The 22982-nt window shown below is 39.4% G+C and overlaps 1 protein-coding gene across 1 annotated transcript in view; it reads right to left on the bottom strand.

The window, feature by feature from the left end:
- LOC132393077 (leucine-rich repeat-containing protein 63) overlaps nucleotides 1–22982 on the bottom strand; it is a 106402-nt gene that overhangs the window by 33967 nt on the left and 49453 nt on the right. The window contains exons 5-8 of the mRNA XM_059967854.1: nucleotides 22423–22479; nucleotides 21358–21509; nucleotides 15850–15948; nucleotides 12714–12850 (exon numbers count right to left, since the gene is read on the bottom strand). Coding sequence (XP_059823837.1) covers nucleotides 12714–12850; nucleotides 15850–15948; nucleotides 21358–21509; nucleotides 22423–22479 — 445 coding nt within the window. The remainder of the gene's footprint in view (nucleotides 1–12713; nucleotides 12851–15849; nucleotides 15949–21357; nucleotides 21510–22422; nucleotides 22480–22982) is intronic.

The raw sequence follows: 22982 nt of genomic DNA, 5'->3' as shown, positions 1-22982 counted from the left end.
ACTGTTTGGGGCTCTGAATGGTAGTAAGGGATGAGGTGTAGGGACAGGTGTAGCACTTACGTTTGCAGGGATAAGTTCCAGGTGGGAGATCTGTGGGGAGGAACATGTGGACCAGGCAGTCGTGGAGGGAACGATCCCTGTGAAAAGCAGAGAGGGGTAGAGAGGGAAAGATGTCCTTAGTGGCGGCAAATAATAACAAAAATGGCAACGAACATGTGATTCCAAGGCTGAGGTCTCTAGTAGATGACCCTGCGTTGAGCTAGAGGAAATGTCTAGCTGTGGGGGATAACCCCTCCTACTTGTGAGTCCTTTTCCATACATTTCCATAAGATGTATTTCAGACATTGTACATATATATCATATAATCATATATATCACAAATCTCCACAAAGTATTTATCTGAGGTACACACTTATAGAAAAGAGTGGAAAGAAAAAACAAGCAAAAGGAAAGAACTAAGTACAAGTAGGGAGTGATCTTTTTTTACAACAGATTCATTGATTTGTGAGAATAAAATCAGGCCTATGAGGCATTATGTAGTTAAACCATTTTTCCCAGTATGAATCAAATTGTTCCAAATTGGATAAAATTCTCTTACGTTTGATTGGATTTAATAGCCCATTGACATTAAAAGAAATGAATTTTACCTTGTCCTTAGCCATCTGTATTTATCTGTCAATGTATCATTGAAATTAGAATAAAACTTAATCGATCTACTCCCTGAACAAATAAAAACCAAGAAACGCAAATGATAACAAAAATGGCAACGAACGTGTGATTCCAAGGCTGAGGTCTCTAGTAGATGATCCTGCATTGAGCTAGAGGAAATGTCTAGCTGTGGGGGATAATCCCTCCTACTTGTGAGTTGAGGGCCCCCATTGCAGTGTTCACAAAAGTCAGTGAACAAATCCATTACACAGAAAAGATTTCCCAGTGTATTCCTCCTATATATATATATATATATATACACACACACACACACACACACACACACACACACACACACACACACACATATATATTACATACATACATATATATTCTCATTTTGGTGGGGAAAATGGAGTAAGTGAGCGAATAAAGAATAACAACTAAGTAATATAAAATCCACATTATAATAAGTATTTCTTGAGATAGGTTTATCACCGTCTACTTTTGCTTCCGTTTAATTTCTCAACACTTTTAAAGATAGCCAAACCTCATGGCTCTTCTGAAGGGCGTGAGGACTGTCTTTGGTAAACTCCCGGTCTCTTCCTGATATATTTCTCTCGGCCTCCTCCCGTCTCCTGCCTTCTCGATTCTCGCACTATTTCCCAAGCAGAGCAGGATAATTCCTCAGCCAGGTTTTCCATCATTTTGGTCACGCTGACGGGCAACCCTCTGGCCTTCATGTCTGTAGTCGCCTCTTCCACTGTCTGGTACAACCGCGTCCCATTGTCATAAAACACTTGAAGTTTAGCAGGGTACGGAGTTTGAAATCTAATCTTTTTTGCTTTAGTACTTGATTTACTTCAGAGTATTCTTGCCGTTTCTGCTGGACCGCGGGGGGGGGGGGGGGTAATCTTGGTCGAAATATATTAATGTATCGTCGAAAAACACTCTCTTCTTATCCCAGGCCCTTCGTGGAATCTCCGCCTTGGTGCTGCACCGAAGGAATTTAATTATTAGTGAGCGTGGCTTTCTATCCTGGATAGGTTTTGGGACGAACACACGATGGGCTCTTTCGACTTCCAGCTCCATAGCCGAGGGAAGATCCAGCACATCCCGCAGTAACTTTCTGACAAACTCCGTCATAGACGAGCCCTCCGCTCCTTCGGGAACGTTGTAGATTCTGATATTTTTCCGCTGTGATCTCCCCTCCAGGTCAAGCAGTTTACCTTCTTGATGATGTAATATTTTTATCATCTTACTCAGTATCCGTTCCACATTTTGAACGCGATCTTCCACCTTCTCAATTCGAGTCTCTGCCACCTCTATTTTTTGATTGATGCCGGCAAGCTCTGATTTAATATCACGGAGCTGCTGCTCTATTTCTTTCCGGAACTCCCTTATCTCTTTCAGGATTTCTAAGATAGTCGCCGCTTCGCCTGAACAAGGCCCAGTGTCCGCCTCGCTAGCACATGGTCGGGTAGGAGAGCTGCTCGCTGCACTCCTCTGGGCCGCAGGCTCCACAGTGTCGCTTTTTTTCCCATTCCTTTTCCCCATTCTTGCCCCTCTTTTCAGTTCAAATATTTTTTGAAAAATATTACATTTGATGGGTTAACGGGGCTTAATATGCGTTTTTCCAGAGGAGCTAGTGACTTAAGCTGCCATTCTCGATGATGACGTCACCGGAACCTGACTGAATATCTATTACAAAGCAGCACACACAGAACATTGGAGGAACTCAGTAAGTCAGGCAGCATTTATGGAAAAGAGTAAGCAGTTGATGCTTTGGGCTGAGACCCTTCTTCAGGACCAAGAACATCTATTACAATTGCATTAGAAACCACAGCAGCTAAAATGCACGTTTGCATTAGGCTATGCTCTTTCCAAATTAAACTTGCAGAATGACATGCTTGGTTTCACTTCATTTCAAATGTATTATGCACAAACATTTGGTTTCCTCTTTAAAAGGCTTTTGTTTGTGAACACAGGAACAGAAGTAGGAAATTCAGTTCCACCAGACTATTCATGTAAATTGTGGTTGTTCTGCAACTCAGCATTTTTAGAAGTCATTTTTTATTGCCATTGCAGCCCAAAGCTAGCATTTATTAGCATATTTTTGCCTTGATCAGATGGTGGTGTATCTTCTCCTTCAACTACTGGCAATAGCCCGTGTGAATATAATACAACCAAGTTCCTACTGGGCCACTTAGAGGGAAGTTAAAAGGCACTGAGACTCACATGCAGACTCTACTCAGACAAGGATATCACATCCTTTTCTCAAAAGAACTTGAGTAATCAGCGGGATATTTACAGTCATCCCAAACCCTGAGGCTCACATTTATTATGAACTTTTTATTTGCAAAAAAATTAAATTCAAATTCTCAAACAAAAAATACAGAATTACTCCATCCAACTATTTAGCGGCATGAAAAACATTTTTCTTGATAACTGTATCAACCTAAATTCTGGAAGCTTCAATGGTTGAAGCATTCACACCTTTTTGAAAATTCTAGGAGTGGGGATATAAAAATCTGCAGTCATTTACACAGAACTAACATGTGTAGTGCTAGCTGTAACTTGACTTGGGCCTCTGAAGCTATGAGACAGTTGCATTACCAACATCCCCATTTATCCCCCAAAGACCCGAAATGCACATAGTATCCAAGACAAATCAGAATGGAGTTCACTTTAAAGATGCATTTCAAGGACAGCACCTCCAACGGATCAATAGCAGGAGACTGAAGAACCCAACTATAATATTAACCTAAACAAGACTCACAGCCATAGAATAGTCATCAGAGTAAAATGAAGTAGTTATTTCAAAATAAGACAGAAATGAAAATGTTCTCTTGCAGATTGCCTTTGCAATGTTTGAGAAGTTCTCTGCCAATATAAGTTAAAAAGTTGTTTTGAGAAATTCTGTCTCCTATGTTTAACACTATCTGGTCAGTCGCTGAACAGTCACTTATTGCCAAATAAGTCTGGGATTCAGAAATATTATTGTGCAGGCAATTTCAACTCCTGTGAGTAGAGAGGTTTGAGATTTCGCAGGAGGGTTTACTGCGTAAAATCATCACTGTGCTAGGAACCTGACCCCATCTGATAAATTTAAACATGATAATTGCTCATTAAGATTGATTTTAACAGCAATCTTCAAATTTGAAGAGGCATAGATTGTTTAGGCTTTCTAGCCTTAGCTGTACAACTGTGGCAAAACCTAATGATAATGGACAGGGAGGGCTGCCAAGTAAATTTGACAACAAATCCTATTGGCACAGCTATCCCTCATGTCTCTGTGAAGGCTCCACATCACTCTGACTGAGGATTACAGAAAGAACAGTAGAATGTTATTCTGCAATTGGCTCCTCCACTTCCTCAGAGACAAACCCCAATTAGTACAGATTAGCAACACTATCTCTTTCATGGCTGTATGCTTAGCTGCCTGCTCAACATACTTACGATTGTGTACTGTATATTCCGGAGTATAAGCCAACCCCCCCCCCCCCCCCCACCGCCTCCATTTTCAAGGTTAAAAAAGTGACTTTTTCATGTTACCTTTGGATAAGCTGACCCCTTTTGTAGAGGTTTTTGATTTAACCAGAAAAGATCACAAGATCTCACATGCCGTTACTCAGCTTTGCTGGATCTGGACCCTGGAAATTTTGTGAAACAGTACCTGCTAACAAAACAGGCCTACACATTGTAGAGTGTTATAAGCAAATTCTTAATAAATAAATCAAGGAGGGAAGTTTTGGATTGGGTTCCCAATGGTAAAGAATCCTCTGAAATGTAACCCCTGTGAAACCAGTTAGTGCCCATCACAATCTCGTTAAAACATAACATGGAGTGGTGGGATCAATACATCTACTCAGTATTGAGTTTGCCACCACCACGTACAAAAGATTAAAACGAATATGATATGATGATAGCTTCAAGCTGAAGGTTGTTGATTTTGCTAAAGGAACAAATAATTCTGCAGCTGCTAATAAGTTTAGTGTAAACGAGAAACAAGTGGGAGTGGAGAAAGGCAGAGGACACGTTGAGGGAAATGCCAAAGATGAAATGTGCAAACCGCAGGAAAACACGCCAGTGGCCAGAACTGGAAGAAAAAGTTTTAGAGTGCGTGAATCACCAGCAATCGTCTGGATACATCGTTACCAGAGAAATGATTCGAGTTCAAGTGTTGAAACGGGCCGAAAAACATCATGAGGTCAGTGAAAATTTCAAAGCTACGTGAAGTTGGTGCACCCGATTTATGAATAGACGTGATCTTGTGTTGAGACAAAAAACAAAGATTGCTCAGAAAATTCCTGCAGAGTGTTGTTGTTTACGTTCAAGAACGCTGCTGGATGGATGAAGCAGGTTGCTTGAAGTGGGTTAAAGAGGTGTGGCGTCGACATCCCGAAGGTTTCAGGAAGGAAAAGTTGCTACTTGTCTGGGATGTGTTCAAAGTGCACTTGTCAGGTGAGACAAAAACAGCATTGAAAGCTGAAAATACGGACATTGCTGTCATCCCTGGTGGTTTGATGTCCGTGCTCCAGCCACTAGATGTGAGTTTAAACAAATCATTCAAAGAATTCATGTGTCGACAGTGGAATGAATTTGACTCAAAAACAGCCAATAAATACGACCTGCCTTCCGTGTATTCATTTTTCCAAAGTTGGCACCCTCTGTAGAAGCTGACCCCCTAATTTTAGGACCAAGATTTAGGGCCAAATTCTCGGCTTATACACTGGAATTTACAGAAGCTAAGTACAGCTCTAATGCCCATGGTCCTTGTTAATGGAATGGAGGTGAGAGGGCCAATAGCTTTAAATTCTTTGGTGTTAACAAATCAGAGGATTTTAATCATGGACAAGCAAGATAAAAGATCAGTTTTATTTGTTACATGCACATCAAAGTCAAATGTGCTGTTTGCATTGAATCAAATCAGCGAGGATTGTGTTGGGCAACCTGCAAGTGTCACCACGCTTCTGGCACCAACACCAGCATTCCCACAACTCACTTACTCTAACTAGTTTTTTAAAATTTGGAGAAAACTGGAGCATCAGGAAGAAACCCATGTGCTCATGGGGAGAACATACAAAATCCTTACAGAGAGTGGTGGGAACTGATCTTATAGAGCTGGCACTCTAAAATGTTGTGCTGACTACTATGCTACTGTGCTGCCCTACACATAAGTATTATCATAAAGAAAGCATAATAGTGCCTCTACTTTCTTGGAAGTTTGCGAAGATTTGAAATGTCACCAAAAACTGTGACACACTTCTATAGATGGACAGTGGAGAGTATCCAAACAGATTGCATTACAGCCTGGTATGGAAACACCAAGTCACTCTGCTTGACAGGAGAGACATATTGCTGTGAAGCAGATTCTGGGGCCTCCTCCATGATGGCTGTAGGAACTGACTCTGGGACTGCAGGAAGATACTCTGACAGCTCTGGATTCCTTTCTTCTCCAAGATGCTCGTGGCATCTTCTGGACATGTTGGTGTTTCAAACAATCCATGGCAAGCTGCTTGATCTGCTGATCTATTTCAAGCCATTTAATGAAGTCAGAAAGTGGAGGGATGGAGAGGAAGGTAGATGTTATGGCCAGTAAAGTTTCAAGACAAAGCTTTCACTGTTACCACACCTAGATGACTGGCATGTAGCTTCTCCAACACTTTAGCTCTCAACTTGGATGGTGCAACTCTCAATCCCCACGTAAGGCAACACCTGTCAAGGGCCTCTGCTGGTGTAAAACGGGGAACTGGGCTTTCTGCTGCATATTCTATTTTGGGTGGCCATGTAGACCTGAGATACTGAAGAGTATTTTCTGATTTGTCTTTGGATTATATCTGCCGTAATAGGAAGACTTTTGATTTGCATAAGGGAAAATAGGTCAAGGGGAATCTCCTCTTTTATAAAGTTTTCAGGTATTTCCTTTTCCAAGGGTAAGTAAGACAACCCATCAGCAATTCCACAATTAGTTGTCCTCTTGAATTCAATCTTGTAATTATGTCTTCCAAGAAACAGAGCCCACCTCTCCATTCATGCTGCTGCTGTTAGTGGAACACCCTTCTGGGATGGAAAATTGACACTAGTGGTTGATGATCAGTAACAAGGGTAAACTCTCTCCCATTCAGGTACTGGTTGAAATGTTTTATACCCCAAACCAGACCAAAGGTCTCTGTTAATCTGTGGAGGTAAGGGAACATGATGCAAAGGCTATGGGGAGTTCACTTCCATCCCTCATTACGTGACATGACTGCACCTATACCATATGATGAAGCATCACAGGCAAGCTTCACAGGACGATGTGGATCATAATGAGTGAGTACAGAGTCTGCCATCACCATTTTGTTCACCTTTTTGAAAGCCACCTTAGATTGCTTTGTCCTTTGCCATTTCTTCCAGATTTGCAGAAATGAGTTCAAGGGTGGAACACAGTAGCCAAGTTTGACAGTAGTCTGTTATAGTAATTGACAAATCCTTAAAAGGACCACAATTGTGACATGTCCTTTAGTCTTGGGGCATCCATCATTGCTTAAATTTTCTCAACATACTTGTGTAATGTTTGTGCGTCAATGGTGTGACCACAGGAAGTGATGCTTGGTTTGAAGAATTCACATTTGTTGCATCATGGTCTGAGCTCTGAGCCCATAATCTTCTCATCTTTTTAACAATCTTGAGATTTTGGAGACGTTCCTTGTCAGCCTTACTAGTAACAATGGTGTAACAATCCAGATAACACTGAGGGCCTGGGCAATTTTGCAGCACCTGATTCATAGCTTTCTGCCAGAGTACAGGTGCAGATCCTATGCTGAAAATCAGCCTATAAAAGTGATAAAACCCTATGTGAGTGTTTATGATGAGAAGCACTTTGGACTCTTCTTCCATCTCCATCTGTAGGTAGGCCTTAGCTCAGTCAACATTGCTGAAGTGTTTTCCTCCATAAAGGTTTGCAAAGATATCCTCTATTCTGGGCAGAGAGTATTGATCTACTTTCAGTACTGGGTTAATGGTGACCTTAAAATCATGACAGATTCCAAAAGATCCATTCTTCTTGGCTACTGGGACCAGTGCCATTGTCCACGGGCTCCACTCAACCTCGGAAAGAATTTCTCCAACCTCAATGTGATCAAGTTCACTGGTTACTTTATTAGAGATAGTATGAGGAAAAGGATGAGGCTTTGTAACTTGGGTATGGCATTTTCATTTAGCACTATTTTACTCTCGACTTTTCCAATCCCATCCACGAACACTGACTGCTGTGGAATCATCCAGTACCTTTCTTAATTTGCTTTCAGTTGACTGTTGCGGGGATTCAGTGTGCAAAGGATAGATGAATCTCCAATCAAGCCGTAGCTGTCTCAGTCAATCATGGCCCCACAGTGTATTTAACATATACCCAATACAGCTTGTTGGATGTTGTATTTCACTGTTAGGAATGTCATTCCCAGAGGAGCTATCTTTTTTCCAATGTAAGTTTTTAGCTGTATATCTGCAGGCTTCAGTTCAGTACCTTTGAAATGCCATTCAAATTAATTTTGTGTAATGACTGAAAGAGCAGAGCCAGTGTCCAATTCCATTTTAATTAATTTGCCATTCACTTCTGGTGTAAGCCATTTTGCTTGTCTCCTGTTAGTTTTAATATTGTAAGCCTCAAGGCTACCCAGTCCTATGTCGCTCTCATTGTTATCAGACTTGTCATCCTTCCAATGTACCCAGCTATTTCTGCTTTTTTCTTTTATTTATTATTATTATCATCCGGTATGCATTGTTTATGAACCCATGAATTTTGTACGGGTTCTGCCTTTTTTTTAGCTTGACTATCTCTCTCCTTTTCCAAAAAACACAAGCTGGCCTTTTTTTTCACTTGATTATTTCTCTCTCTCTCTCCCCTTGCGAAGAAGGAAAGTGTTGTGCTGCACTTCAACCAGTAAATAGACATCTCAGGTTCATTTTAAAACTAACTCGTCACTACTTATGTTTTGTAACTTCAAAACTAACTAATTGAAAGAAGAACTGGGAGCCCAGGGATAAATATGTGTTGACTTTGTTTTTACTTTAGTGAGACATGCAGTTATGATGTGGTGTCATAATGACATATGCCATTCCCGTACTTTTACTTATTACCTGTAATAAATTATCTAAACAAAGAATGCTTAATTAAACAACTATTTACAGTATTACTGAAATATTAATTGCACCACAGCTGGTTGTCACTCAGCTTCTATTTGCAACCATTATTTATGCCATTTCCAACAACTAACGAGCCAATAGAACTGACTAAGTTCAGCAAGCTTAACCTATGACACACAGGGTATGTTCAAGAACACAGTCATGGTCTTGGCACACTGCTGTTGATATCAGCACCACGTTTTAGATCCCAACAGCTTATTTTCCAACTTTCAACAGGCTTGTACATCAATTCTGTCCAATTATATAACTAGAATAATATAAATTGTAAGTCCTTAGGAGTAACTTAATCAACAAATCCCTCTGAAAAAACATCCACCAATGTACGTCCAATGTAGAATTTGTAGTGGGAAATACATTTAGAAAACATTTAATCCCTTGGGAAGAGTAACATTCAGAACCAACACTTAGGTAAAATATGAAGGAGGAAGAATCAGACTGAAAAGGCTGGATATCTATGGTTGCAGGATATCTTGAATAAAGTTAGATAAGGCCCATAAAAACACAGAAAAGCTACAGCACAATACAGGCCCATCATCCTACAAAGCTGTGCTGAACATGTCCTTACCTTAGAACTCCCTAGGCTTACCCATAGCCCTCTATTTTTCTAAGCTCCATGTATCCATCCAACTGTCTCTTAAAAGACCCTATCGTTTCTGCCTCCACCACCATCGCTGGCAGCCCATTCTATGCACTCACCACTCTCTGCGTAAAAAATTTACTCCTGACATCTCCTCTGTACCTGCTTCCAAGCACCTCAAAACTATGCCCTCCCTTACTAGCCATTTCAGCCCTGGGAAAAGGCCTCTGACTACAAACACGATCAATGCCTTTCATTATCTTGTACACCTCTATCAGGTCACCTTTCATTCTCTGTCGCTCCAAGGAGAAAAGGCCAAGTTCACTCAACCTATTTTTATAAGGTGTGCTCCCAATCCAGGCAACATCCTTGTAAATCTCCTCTGCACCCTTTCTATGGTTTCCATGTGCTTCCTGTAGTGAGGCAACCAGAACTGAGCACAGTACTCGAAATGGGGTCAGACCAAGGTCCTATATAGCTGTAACATTACCTCTTGGCTCTTAAACTCAATCCCACGATTGATGAAGGCCAATGCTCCGTATGCCTCCTTAACCACAGAGTCAACCTGCGCAGCTGCTTTGAGCATCCTATGGACTCGGACCCCAAGATCCCTCTGATCCTCCACACTGCCAAGAGTCTCACCAATAATATCATATTCTGCCATCATATTTGACCTACCAAAATGAACCACCTCACACTTATCTGGGTTGAACTCCATCTGCCGCTTCTCAGCCCAGTTTTGCATCCTATCGATGTCCTGCTGAAACCTCTAATAGCCCTCCACACTATCCAAAATACCTCCAACCTTTGTGTCATCAGCAAATTTACTAACCCTTCCCCCATCCCTCCACTTCCTCATCCAGGTCATTTATAAAAATCACAAAGAGTAGGGGTCCCAGAACAGATCTCTGAGGCACACCACTGGTCACCAACCTCCATGCAGAATATGACCCACCTACAACCACTCTTTGCCTTCTGTGAGCAAGCCAGTTCAGGATCCACAAAGCAATGTCCCCTTGGATCACATGCCTCCTTACTTTCTCAGTAAGCCTTGCATGGGGTACCTTATCAAATGCCTTGCTAAAATCCATATACACTACATGTATGGCTCAACTCTCATCAATGCGTTTAGTCACATCCTCAAAAAATTCAATAAGGCTAGTAAGGCATGACCTGCCTTTGACAAGCCATGCTGACTATTCCTAATCATATTATGCCTCTCCAAATGTTCATAAATCCTGCCTCTCAGGATCTTCTCCATCAACTTACTAACCACTGAAGTAAGAGTCACTGGTCTATAATTTCCTGGACCATCTCTAATCCCTTTCTTGAATAAGGGGACAACATCTGCAGCCCTCCAATCCTCTGGAACCTCTCCCATCTCCTTTGATGATGCAAAGATCATCGCCAGAGGCTCAGCAATCTCCTCCCTCGCTTCCCACAGTAACCTGGGGTACATCTTATCTGGTCCCAGTGATTTATCCAACCTGATGCTTTCCAAAAGCTTCAGCCTATCCTCTTCCTTATTATCTACATGCTCAAGCTTTTCAGTCCACTGCAAGTCATCCCTACAACTACCCAGATCCTTTTCCATGATCCACTCCAGGACCGTATTCATTTTCAGCTATCCACTTCATTTGTAGAGGTTCAACATATCCATGAATTTTTTTCAATAACATCAGAAATAAAAACTTATATTGAATAGTTCCAAGGAAAATGTAAATTATTCTAGTCATAAAATTAAAATCCTTTCACATTCCAAAGACGTATGGGTTGGTAGACATACAGCATGCTGTATCTCTAAATAACTAAATAAATAAAATAACATGCTGTATCTCTAAATAACTAAATAAATAAAATAATTATAGGCCAAGATTTGACTAATAATTAATCAATTAACCTTTATAATTTTTTGAGACTTGGCCACATCTTTTTTTTAAACGTAACCAGCTAAGCACTAGAAAATTAGGCCATTGTGCAAAGGTGAAAAAATGTCTTGTTATTATGCTACATATCCCTAGAGACTTGCATAGACTTAGAAAGAAAAAAATGCATCTTGATTCATGGTAAAAATCTTACTTATGTTAACTATACCCTCAGCTCAAATCCCTTGTAAATAACTAACTGCAGAAAACCAGTTCAGATATTGTAAGCATTTGCTGGAATTTTCTATCGCCATCTTCAGCATACCAATTTTAGATAGCCCTCTATCTATGCTGACACTTCGATTGTTTTAAAGCAAGCATTTCATATTTGGATGCTTTCTCAGGGGTGGGGGGAAGATATCAAAGAATCCTGATTGATGACAAAAATCTTATTATGTTAAATATATCCTTGGTTCAAATACATTACTAAATAACTGCAAATTCAGTTGAACTATCAATTGATGAATAAGATGCACAGCTGAACAACAAAATCCTTAACAGTTTGTGGAAATTGCCTTCAGCTATATCTTTTGCTCCTGACTTGGGTCCATGATACAACAATATACACCAGGTAATGAAGCTCATTAAGATGCTCCTTGTTTTTGTGCTGAAGTGCAATGCCTCTAAGTTATAGTGCTAATGAGTCCATGCAGTGTACTCAAAGCCAGTCAGATTACAATTAGCATCTGCTCAACAGGTTCAATGGCTAACAGATGTGCTCACACAGTACCAGCCTAATGATAGCATGGGCAAAGTTTATGAATCAAACATTGTCAGTAATACAGTTGAAAATTAATCTATTGTTGTAATTGCGTGAAATAACAGAAAAAGGAATGCCCTGGAAAGATTGAAGGAAGAAAATCTACCACATAATGGAAAATGAGATCACCATTAAGGTTTTTGCAAAGTGGGGAACAACACGAATACCCACCCCACCTCCAACAGTCACCTCAATATATCTTTAACACAAGATTATGAGTAAATTGGATTAAGAATATTCATATATCACCCCCGCCCCGAGATTATTGCAAGTCTAATTTCCTGTGCCTCAAACTTTATCAGTCAACAGATAACAGTTTACAGATAAAAAGCTAAATGCTGCCCCAAGGACTGGAATTCCTGGAAGACCTACAGTGTTTCCATATGCTTTCAGAATATTAATCTTTGTATCTCAAGTTCATAAATCTATTTTAAATGCAAATGCAAATCGTATCTTTGCAGTGAGAAATGCCTTTGGCCTGATATTTGGGAAAGTGAACGTTGGAAGTCTAATGCCACCCAAATACTTAAATTCAATCACACACTCAAAACTTATTTTTCTATCATGACTAGTGCACTTTGATATTAGATTCTGTAAGAAACTTGGACCTCCTTACCCAACAGGCAGAATTGAAATGATGCAGAAAGAAATGTTAAAAATTCTCAGGTTGGTCAATTTCTCAATATCAGAAGAAATTTCTGTAATTGGATTGTCTCTTAAATTCAACATTTCAAGGCAGGAGAATTGATAAATCTTAAGGAAAAAACAGACAATATGAAAACATATTGCACATTTTTAAAATGTTTTGAAATTCAACAACAATTTCTGTCAAAATGGTAACACTTGGTAATAATCAATCTATGAAATAAGCCAATAAAGAGAAATACAATAAATGCTGGGAACATGTCTGTAGAAGATGGATTATTAGAATTAGATATAATAGTCTACAAAACTCAATATAAAGAAAGGAAAAGCCACAAGAGAACAGACATAAAATCATTATGGCCAAACATTTTCTCTTTCCAGGCACGATAAATTTCACTTTATGTTGTGCATTCTGCTTTATTTTTCTTATCCTACCAAAGCAAAGCAATGAAAGAGTGACCTCATCATGATAAAAATAACAAAATAATCATTTACAAACAGAAACCTTCCACTTCTTCTGACAAAATGTTCTCTTGGAAAACCAAATAATTTAAAGCTAGTTTATAGCATGAGAAAACAAATTCAGTGAAGCCTAAAATGTTCCATTCAACTACAATTTTTACTGATATTTTAACTGCTTAAATATCTTGCGTAACCAGCTGGGTGAGCATTTCGGAGACAGTGACCACAACTCCCTAATCTTTTCCATAGCCTTGGACAGGAATCAAAGCAGACAGTATGGGGAAGGATGAACTTTGATGCTATTCAGTAGGAACTCGGGAGTGTAAATTTGGAATGGATGCACTCAGAGAAATGTACAATAGAAAAGTTCATGCCTCATGAACTTAACTGATGTGACAAAACAATTTTATGAAGGTAGAGCAGTGGATGACATGTATATTAATTTTAGTAAGGCATTTGACATGTTCCCCATGGTAGGCTCATTCAGAAAGTCAGGTTGCATGGGATCCAGGGATTCAGAATTGCCTTGCTCATTGAAGCAGAGGCTGGAAGTAGTTGGAACATATTCTTCCTGGAAATCAGTGGCCAGTGGTGTTCTGCAGGGATCTATTCTGGGATCCCTATGGTCTAAGTCTACAGATTCTTCAATGTTGTAGCACAAGTTTATAAAGGGTTAGGAAATGTATAGTGTATTGGTCTTCATTAGTCGGGGCACTGAGTTCAAGGGCCATGAGATGATGTTGCAGCTCTGTAAAATTTTGGTCAAACTACACTTGGAGTATTGGGTTCAGTTCTGTTCGCCTCATTATACTAAGAATGTGGAAGCTTTAGAGACGATGCAGAGGAGATTTACCAGGATGATGCCTGGATTAGTGAGCAGGTCTTTTGAGGATACATTGAGCATGGTAGGGCTTTTCTCTTTGGAGTGAATTAGGATGAAATGTGACTTGATGGAGATGTGTAAGATGATAAGAGACATGGATAGAATGGATAGCCAGAGGCTTTTTCCCAAGGCGGAAATGGCTAGTGTGAGGGGGCATAACTTTGAGGTGTTTGGAGGAAAGTATAAGGGGGATGTCAGAGGTAGATATTTTACACAGAGAGTCTTAGGTGCTTCAAATCCAATAAGTGCTACATATAGGTGATAGGCACTAGGGATAGTGGTAGAGGCAGATATACTGGAGACATTTAAGAGACTCAGGCATATGGATGAAAGAAGAATGCACAGTAATGAAGGAGGGAAGGATTAAAATGATCCTAGGCTAAAGGGTCGGCACAGCATGGTGGGCTATGGGGTCTGTACTGTGCTGTACTGTTCTATGTTCTATCATGTAATTTCTAATGTATCAGAAATATTTCTTATAATATTTTTCAAGCAAAATAGTTGAAAAGCTACTTCAGATTTGAATTATTAGCAAAGAAAAGCAAAAACAGGTTACCTTACGTCTTGTTAACACTTACCCTGGTCAGCAAACTTAAGTTTTTAAGTAAATAACAGCACAAATCCTAAATAATTCAAACTAGCAACTTTATCAACTTTTTTACATGAAATGCAAATCTCCACATAAATTATAGTGACTATGGATCAACAATTTCAGAATGCTGTTTTTCCTTTGGACCAGTACTCACCTAAACTACCCCTCTCACAACATCAAAATAGGGGATCTCCCATTGGCCGAATGATTGATCCTCTTCTCCTTTTCCCCGGCATGGGGGTCTTCCTTGCAATGTTGTTTTCCCCGGAGTTCCTACTTGTTAGTCTCCTAAGTTATCACTGTTCAACCTCTGAAAACCTTCATTTTTATTCTTTCCCTTTAGCAGTTCTGCACCATTATATTTCAATCCTGTTGGCTTTGGTTCATCAGGCCTTCCTAAGTCCACCCTTCACTCTGGCTCAAGGCTACAGGTGGCATTGCCTCAGCCATTTTCTCCCAAATGAAGACATGCCTCTGATATCATTCCTTTGCTTTTGTTGCCACAGCAAGTTACTTCACACCAATTACAGCCGGTTCAAGTCAGACATTGAGCTTTTGGGAAACTCCATTTCTTGGACACAGACTATTCTTATAATCCTTTGTTGATTCTTCTGCCTTATCAAAGAGCACTCTACAAATAACTTCTTATTTGGAAATAATCTCTGAATACCAGATTATCAGTGAGGCCTTTATTATGTCTGCTTTCAATTACTTCAGTCCAGTAAGAGTTAGTTCAGAAAATGATAGTCTCCACTTCCTCCGTGTCATGGCAAGATTTAAGACATTCGTTTTTTCTATTCATCTACTGTCCTTGACAAGTTCCAGCTAGTTGTTTCTAAAGATTTTTTACATTTCTTTGGGCCAAGAGTTTTATGTAGCTTTATTTTTGTTTTCATTTTCATTCTTTGAAAGAGAGTTGGTATATCAACTAACATAACAATGCCAAAGACTGACTACACTGTAAACTCCTACCAAATTTGAAAGTACAGTACCTATGGTGTAATAAGATACTATTTGTTTTACTTCATTCATGTTTACAACATCTTTAATGATGATATTTTGATTATTAATCTAGGCATAGCAATTGGCCAAGAAGAACTTTACTACAAAACTCATAACACTCAGACCTGAAAAATTCAATGTACAGATTACTTAGTAAATTCTTCTCACCTCATTTGGAATGACCCGGAAGTTATTGAATGAGAGGTTCAGATACTTTAAGGTGAAAGCGAGCCTTGTCAGGTCAGGAAGCTGATGAATAAAAAATCCCTAAAACAGATGAAAAAATTACTTTCAACAACTTAATAAAGTAATAGACCACGGATTTGTGCCTTGGAAAGTTTCCAGGGCGCAAGCCTGGGCAAGGTTTTTTTTTTATGGAAGACCGGCAGTTGCCCAAGCTGCAAGTCTCCCCTCTCCACACCACCGTTGTTGTCCAAGGGAAGGCCATTAGGACCCATACAGCTTGGCACCGGTGTTGTTGCAGAGCAATGTGTGGTTAAGTGCCTTGCTCAAGGACACACACACAGCCTCAGCCAAGGCTCGAACTAGCGACCTTCAGATCACCAGATGAATGCCTTAACCACTAGGCCACACGCCAACATTTTAGATATGTAGAAACATTCTGAAGCTTGGTACAAAAGCTGCTGGAAAAGAAGTTTTTTTATTGTATATTATAACTAAAATATGAAACTGTTGTGAATTGATGCACACGTCATTCACATCAACCATTCTATCTGTGAATTATTTTTCTAGTAACAAAATGAAATGTGAGAATAGGGTTGGATAGGAAAATGCAGTGAACTTATGACATGAGCCTCAACACCAAGGACTGAATCGCATTTCAGTTAGAATGATTATAATACAACAGTGGATTTATTTTATGCAGTTTTATCAGAAATATTTCCATTCACCCATTATAAAACTTTAAGCCTGTTCAAGACTTTGATTATGCCAAGTTAAAAAAAATATTTGCATGTGGCTATAAAAGCGGCAATATAAATATGTGAGTTTACTTACCAAAAGCACAGAGGTCCAAATCATGCAGGATATTACATATTACATATTACAAATGTTACAACTCACACCTGTCTTCGATAAATGGAGATAGGATATGGACAATCAACCACCCAAGTGGCTTAGTTGCTTCGCCATATGCTAAGATAAATTGTTAATATTCAACCACCTTAACGTATCTTTGAAACTGCCACTAAAGTATTAAAATATGGATTGTTCTGACTGTTTGCCAACAACTGGCAACTATACTATGACGATTCATCAGCAAGCTGGTATTGCAATCTACTTACAATGTCCTAGAGCCTTGCTGCTTACAACACAATATATAGAGAGAAAAGTTTAATGTACTTGTAACTGTTCATATTAACCCATCTGAATACACTTGATCAAAGATATTTCCTTTGTTCTACCCATCCTTGCCCCAGCTTCTCTCCTATTAAAAACTAATTTGTTGTTCTCTATTTCCTAATTCAGAAGAAGGGTCTTTGACCTGGAATGTTAATCGTTTCACTTTCCACACATGTTGCTTGAGTGTTTCCTGAATTTTCTTTTTCTATTTCAGATTACCAGCATTTTCAGTTTTTTTTAAATTTTAGATCATAAGACCATAAGATATGAGAGCAGAATTAGACCATTTGGCCCATTAAGACTGCTCTGCCATTACATCAAAGCTGATCCACTTCTCCCTTTTCCTTTGATAACTCTACTTATAGTGAACTTATTTATCATTATTGATGATGGAGCAACATCAGGTATTAAAGGACAAAGTGTATGATTATGATTTATCTGGCAATAAAAAATCACTTACAAGAAAATTTTATTTTGACAAGTTTCAAATCTAATTGTAATTAAAATCAAATGTCATCACCTTCAACTTTAACTCCCAGGGGACTTCAGTTAACAATAACCTTGCTTCAAGAAGCACAAACACATGAGACGAGATGCTCATAATTGTATTACTTCACATATTTGTATTTTCTTTGAGTTTCTACATTAGTAATAGCCTTGAATTCACAACAAAGATAGTTGAACTCACAATAAGGTTTGAATATTTAATACGTCTAAAAATTGTAGATACTCTTGGAAATGGCCAACAGAAATTGAATTCCAGATTCAGTTAAAAATATTAAATTTGAGATGTACAATATTGCAGGTCTGTGACATCGTAGATTTCTAACTAAAGATGGTGAAATGTTTTCAAATCCAATAGTTTGAGAAACACAACTTTTTGAAGTTTGGTACAAGAAAGCCAGATAACAGGAACAGAATTAAAGGCAACAAACTACTTTTTAACGATGGTATATTTCTGCAGGTTCCCTATAGCAAGACAGTTTCATACTTATGTCATTACAAAACCAGTATGGCGAATACTTACTGCACTTTCCCAATAGCAAGTACATCATTCTTTAGCAACCTGAGACCAAAACTGTACTTAATAATGCAGGTATGGTCTCATAAGGTCCTATACAATTGCAATAAAACTTCCTTTATTTTGTTTACTCTTTAATGATCATCCTCAAAATGTCAAATGGAAGCTGACAATAGAATGAGTTTACAAGGCATATTCAAGTTAATTTAGAAGTACATGTGTTCATCACTTTGGAAAGCTGTAATTTCTATGAGAAAGAGTAGGTAATAAACATTATATATATTCTTTTAATAAGGAACTCTGTATATGAGAGGACATTTGAAAGTGTGCAAGAATGGGAATGGTATGTCAATATGTTTAGACTCATGGAACAAAAGTAACTGTGAGTCAAAGGTATATCAATGATGGACAAAATCAAACAGCAGAAAAAATAGTCACACTACCTAATCTGTATATCAAGACAAAATGATTTTGAAATCAGAAGCCAACTCAGGGAATTACATACAAGGTTGGAACAACTAGTTGTGGTGATTTACTACAATGACAACTGTGATGTTTTCTTCCACAGAAAGATAAGCTGTTATTTTTCAAAAAGTGCTAATTTTGTAGATATTCATGATCTTAAGAATTGAAAACAGACTGCTCTGCTGGAATTCTGCCATTCTGTGCTGTCATTAGTATTCCTGGCAGCAAATCATAAACACAAGAGATTCTGCAGAAGCTGAAAATCCAGATTAACACACAAAAATGCTGGAGGAACCCAGCAGATCAGGCAGGGTGAAAGATCTCAGCCCAAAGCAACAATTCTCCATTTCTTTCCATAGATGCTGCCAGACATAGAAACGTAGAAAATAGGTGCAGGAGTAGGCCATTCGGCCCTTTGAGCCTGCACCTCCATTCAGTATGATCATGGCTGATCATCCAACTCAGAACCCTGTACCCGTTTTCTCTCCATACCCCCTAATCCCTTTAGCCACAAGGGCCATATCTAACTCCCTCTTAAATAAAGCCAATAAACTGGCCTCAACTGTTTCCTGTGGCAGAGAATTCCACAGATTCACCACTCTGTGTGAAGAAGTTTTTCCTCATTTCGGTCCTAAAAGACTTCCCCTTTATCCTTAAACTGTGACCTGTTAAGTTCTTCCAGCATTTTGTGCAAGAGAACCCATTAAAAAAGAAGTATGCCAAATACCCAATGTACAGAAAAAAAAACAAATTATGCAAACAATAAAAGTAAGCAAATAATATTCAGAACTGAAGTTTACAAAACTGAGTACACAGTCACACAGCCAATCATCACTGCAGCTGATTCAGGAGTCCATTAGTTGCAGGCCACAGCCTCAGTTCTCTGCAGAGACAAGTAAACTACAATCAGCAGCAAGCTGAGCCACCCCATCCTTCGCCTCTGGCCCCGACACCCTGACCTTTTCAATCTGGCCTCTGTTAGGACATATTCTGGAGTTATGGTATAGCTAATTTCAACAGCAGCCAGTCTTTAGACCTGAACGTGGATGTAGACTGAATTTTAAATACAGCTCTGAACAATGGTCTTCTTGAAGCTGCAGATTGGGGTTGATTACAGACCAGTAAACGCCACTTCCTTGATGTCTGCATATGTATGATAGAGACAATGCTGAATTCTGAAGGAGGGTCTTAACCCGAAATGTCGACTGTTTACTCTTTTCCATAGATATTGCCTGACCTGCTGAGTTCCTCCAGCATTTTGTATGTAAATGCTGATTAACATTCATTTTGGGTGTCTGGAGTGTGGGTGTGAAAAAGGACGTGTTTGACAATTATATGTAATACATTGTAAGTATAGAATTGTCCTGCTGTTACCTTTGAACTTTAGCATATGACAATATCGTATAATAATGGGTCGGGTACTTTTAGGTCTTCTTCTAAGAGTGTCTTGAATGAGATACCTGCTGTGCATTTTGCTGAATAAAGGCTTCTATATCCACTAGCTTCAGGGTTTCTCAGGTGACTTTGTTCATAGTCACAACAGCCCAGTGCTTAAACTGGCTGAACAGCAGGTCAGTCCTCACTCTCAGACCGAGCCCTACTACCTCAACTCTGCCTCACCTCTGCTTGTCTTGCCTCTGAATCATCCCAAGTCCGCTCCAGCAATGGCCAAACATTGGCTCATTCCCTGCTCACCGGCCCAGGCCCTACTGCCTTGATTCAGCCCATATACTCCATGCCACAACCGTCCTGCAACTCCGCGATTTTAGTTCCCACCACAAAAATGCCAGGTTGTACAGGCAATTCAAAAGCTCAGCTCCGAAAGGGATGTTACAGGTTTTTGATGGTAGTAACCATGTGCGGGAGAAAGTGTGATTAATACAGTAATTTATAGTCTTCTTTGTTTTGTTTGCTACTAGCAAATTGTTGCTGTGCTTCACCTGCACCATCTTAAACAGGAATTATTAGGATAAAAAAGGCTTTTATAATCACCAGCTTCACTGTCTTTCTAGTATCTTAGTTCACAGTCACAATATTTCTTAAAGCTATTTTCAAGTTCATTGCTTTTGCATGGGGTGTAGGGAGTGTCTTGGGGGGGTAGCACCTGTGGTGAAGGGACTTGTCATGTCCATTCTAGGGCAGCTCGCTCACTCTTGGTATCCACCAGACACACAGCTCTCATGTTCTCATGTACCAGCAACCAGAACCTAGAACACCATTTCAATAGGCAGATCAAGCCAGGTGAGGAAAGCCAGCGGGCCTCATACCTGATGATATAGAACTATGCCTACCCCAGCATGCAAAGTCAGTTCTGGTGAGCTGGACAAATGAGATCAACAGTGAGACCCAATGGAAGGTAGTTCTACAAAGCTTCATAGGGAGTGAAGGGCATACCAAAGCACGGAAGAAGTCATGGTTATCCACTACAACCAAGAAGACCCCAGCTGTGACGACCACTGCGACCACTGGACTTGGATTTCCAAGGCTGATAGAGTGGATTAGCCCCAGTGCAACTGCTTTTTCACTTTATAAACTTTCCTGCACAGATTTCCTTGTGCTGTTATCGGATATGACAGACAACCAATCAATCAATCACCATCATAACAGTGTAGCTGATTGTGCTGCATTTTTCTCCAGTCAACTACAGGTTTTCTAGACTCTGCTTGCAACATACTCTGAAATTTCCGTTCTTTCATCAGTTCCATGAATTGCCTGCAATTAAGTGGAACCGGTAATTCTGCAGTACTCACCTCAGTTTATTACAGTGCAGAATGAACATTTGCTGATAATTGCAATACTTCGTGAAAATAGATTTTTACACCAGTTACCCTCAAATTTATAGACTCCCCTCCTGCTATTATTGATCTTACAATAACAAGTTCAAATGGCTTTACTTGCTCCTCTTCTTCCTCCTCCATTGTGGATTCAGAGTCTGGGGATTCAAAACACTGGGCGCTTTCTTCAAAATTCAGTTCAGTTCCTCGAGTTAGAAAAATATGCATGTTAGAACTGCTCTGCCCATAAACACAAGAAACTACAGGGAGTTGTGGACACAACTCAGCACATCATGGAAACTAGCTATCCCTCCATGGACTTTGCCTATAGTTCTTACAGCCTCAGTAAAACAGCCAACATATTCAGAGATTATACATACCCCAGTCATTCTCTCGTCTCCCCCCTCCCATCGGGGAGAAGATACAGAAGCCTGAAAACACATACCACCAATCTCAAGGACATTTTCGATTCTGCTATTATCAGACCATTTATTCAACATTTTCATATGAGCTAAACTGACTTTTCCTAAGCCTTACTTTTATTATCCTTAATTATTCGGATGGAGGTACGGAGTTATTGACACTGCTGTGCATTTTTGACATAATGCTGCCCATGGTTTTTTTTGGAGGGTTTTTTTTTCTTATTTACTCCTTTTTTCATAATCACTGTGAATTTGAGAGGTTATTATATATGGATTATCATCTATTTGTATCTATACTTTAACCTATTAATTATGTATTTTCAAACTCTCTGTATGTTTCTCTTATGTTTGTTTAAAATTAATAAAAAGATATAAAAAGTAAAGATAGTATCGTTAACCTCACAATTTTCTTAGTTATGATCCTCACTATCTACCTGTACTGTACTTTCTCTGTACTGTAACATATTATTCTGCTCTCTGTTATTGCTTTACCTTGTACTAGTTGAATGCACTGTTGTATTGATCTATATGGAACATATGCAAGACATGTTTTTCACTGCTCGTCAGTACATCTGTCAGTAACAAACCAATTTACCGATTTAATTTACAAAAGACAACTTCTAATCATGTCTAATCACATACAGCTGAGTTTTTATAGTAAATGTTATGAATCAGCATTGCATAAAGCTTATGTTACCTGGGTATATGGGCAGTTCTGAGGTGACATGATAACTTTTGGCAGCAGCAATCATTTCTGGAAGAATAAAGTAATTAATGATTGGTGCACAATAATATGAAGGCAAACTATGTATGTTACAGATCCCAAACATAAATACAGCAACTTCAGATAATCACCTTTCAAATTAGTATCAGAGCTGCTTTTTTTCACTTCCAACATAATTTATCTCCTGTTGATATCTCCCCCTGACTGATCAGCTGCACCGTCAAGACATTTTCCATCCTCTTTCAGCTGGTACCATTTACAGCTATTACCCTCTAAAGCAGGCAGCACCTCAGAGGATATTAGCTATAACTAATACTCTATAAGGTATTGGGACCTCTTTTGGGGCAGGCATGACCTGTACAATAAGGATGGGTTGCACTAGAATCTGAGGGGGACCAATATCCTGGCAGGGAAGTTTGCTAAGGCAAATGGGGTGAATTTAAACTAGAATTGATGGGGGGGGTGGGAACTGAACTGAAGAGATGGAGGAAGGGGAGGTTGACTCACAAATAGAGAAAGCTTATAGGCAGTGT

The sequence above is a fragment of the Hypanus sabinus genome, chromosome 4 (assembly GCF_030144855.1).
Source record: "Hypanus sabinus isolate sHypSab1 chromosome 4, sHypSab1.hap1, whole genome shotgun sequence".
Taxonomy (NCBI): Eukaryota; Metazoa; Chordata; class Chondrichthyes; order Myliobatiformes; family Dasyatidae; genus Hypanus; species Hypanus sabinus.
This window is presented reverse-complemented; position numbering and strand designations above follow the sequence as displayed.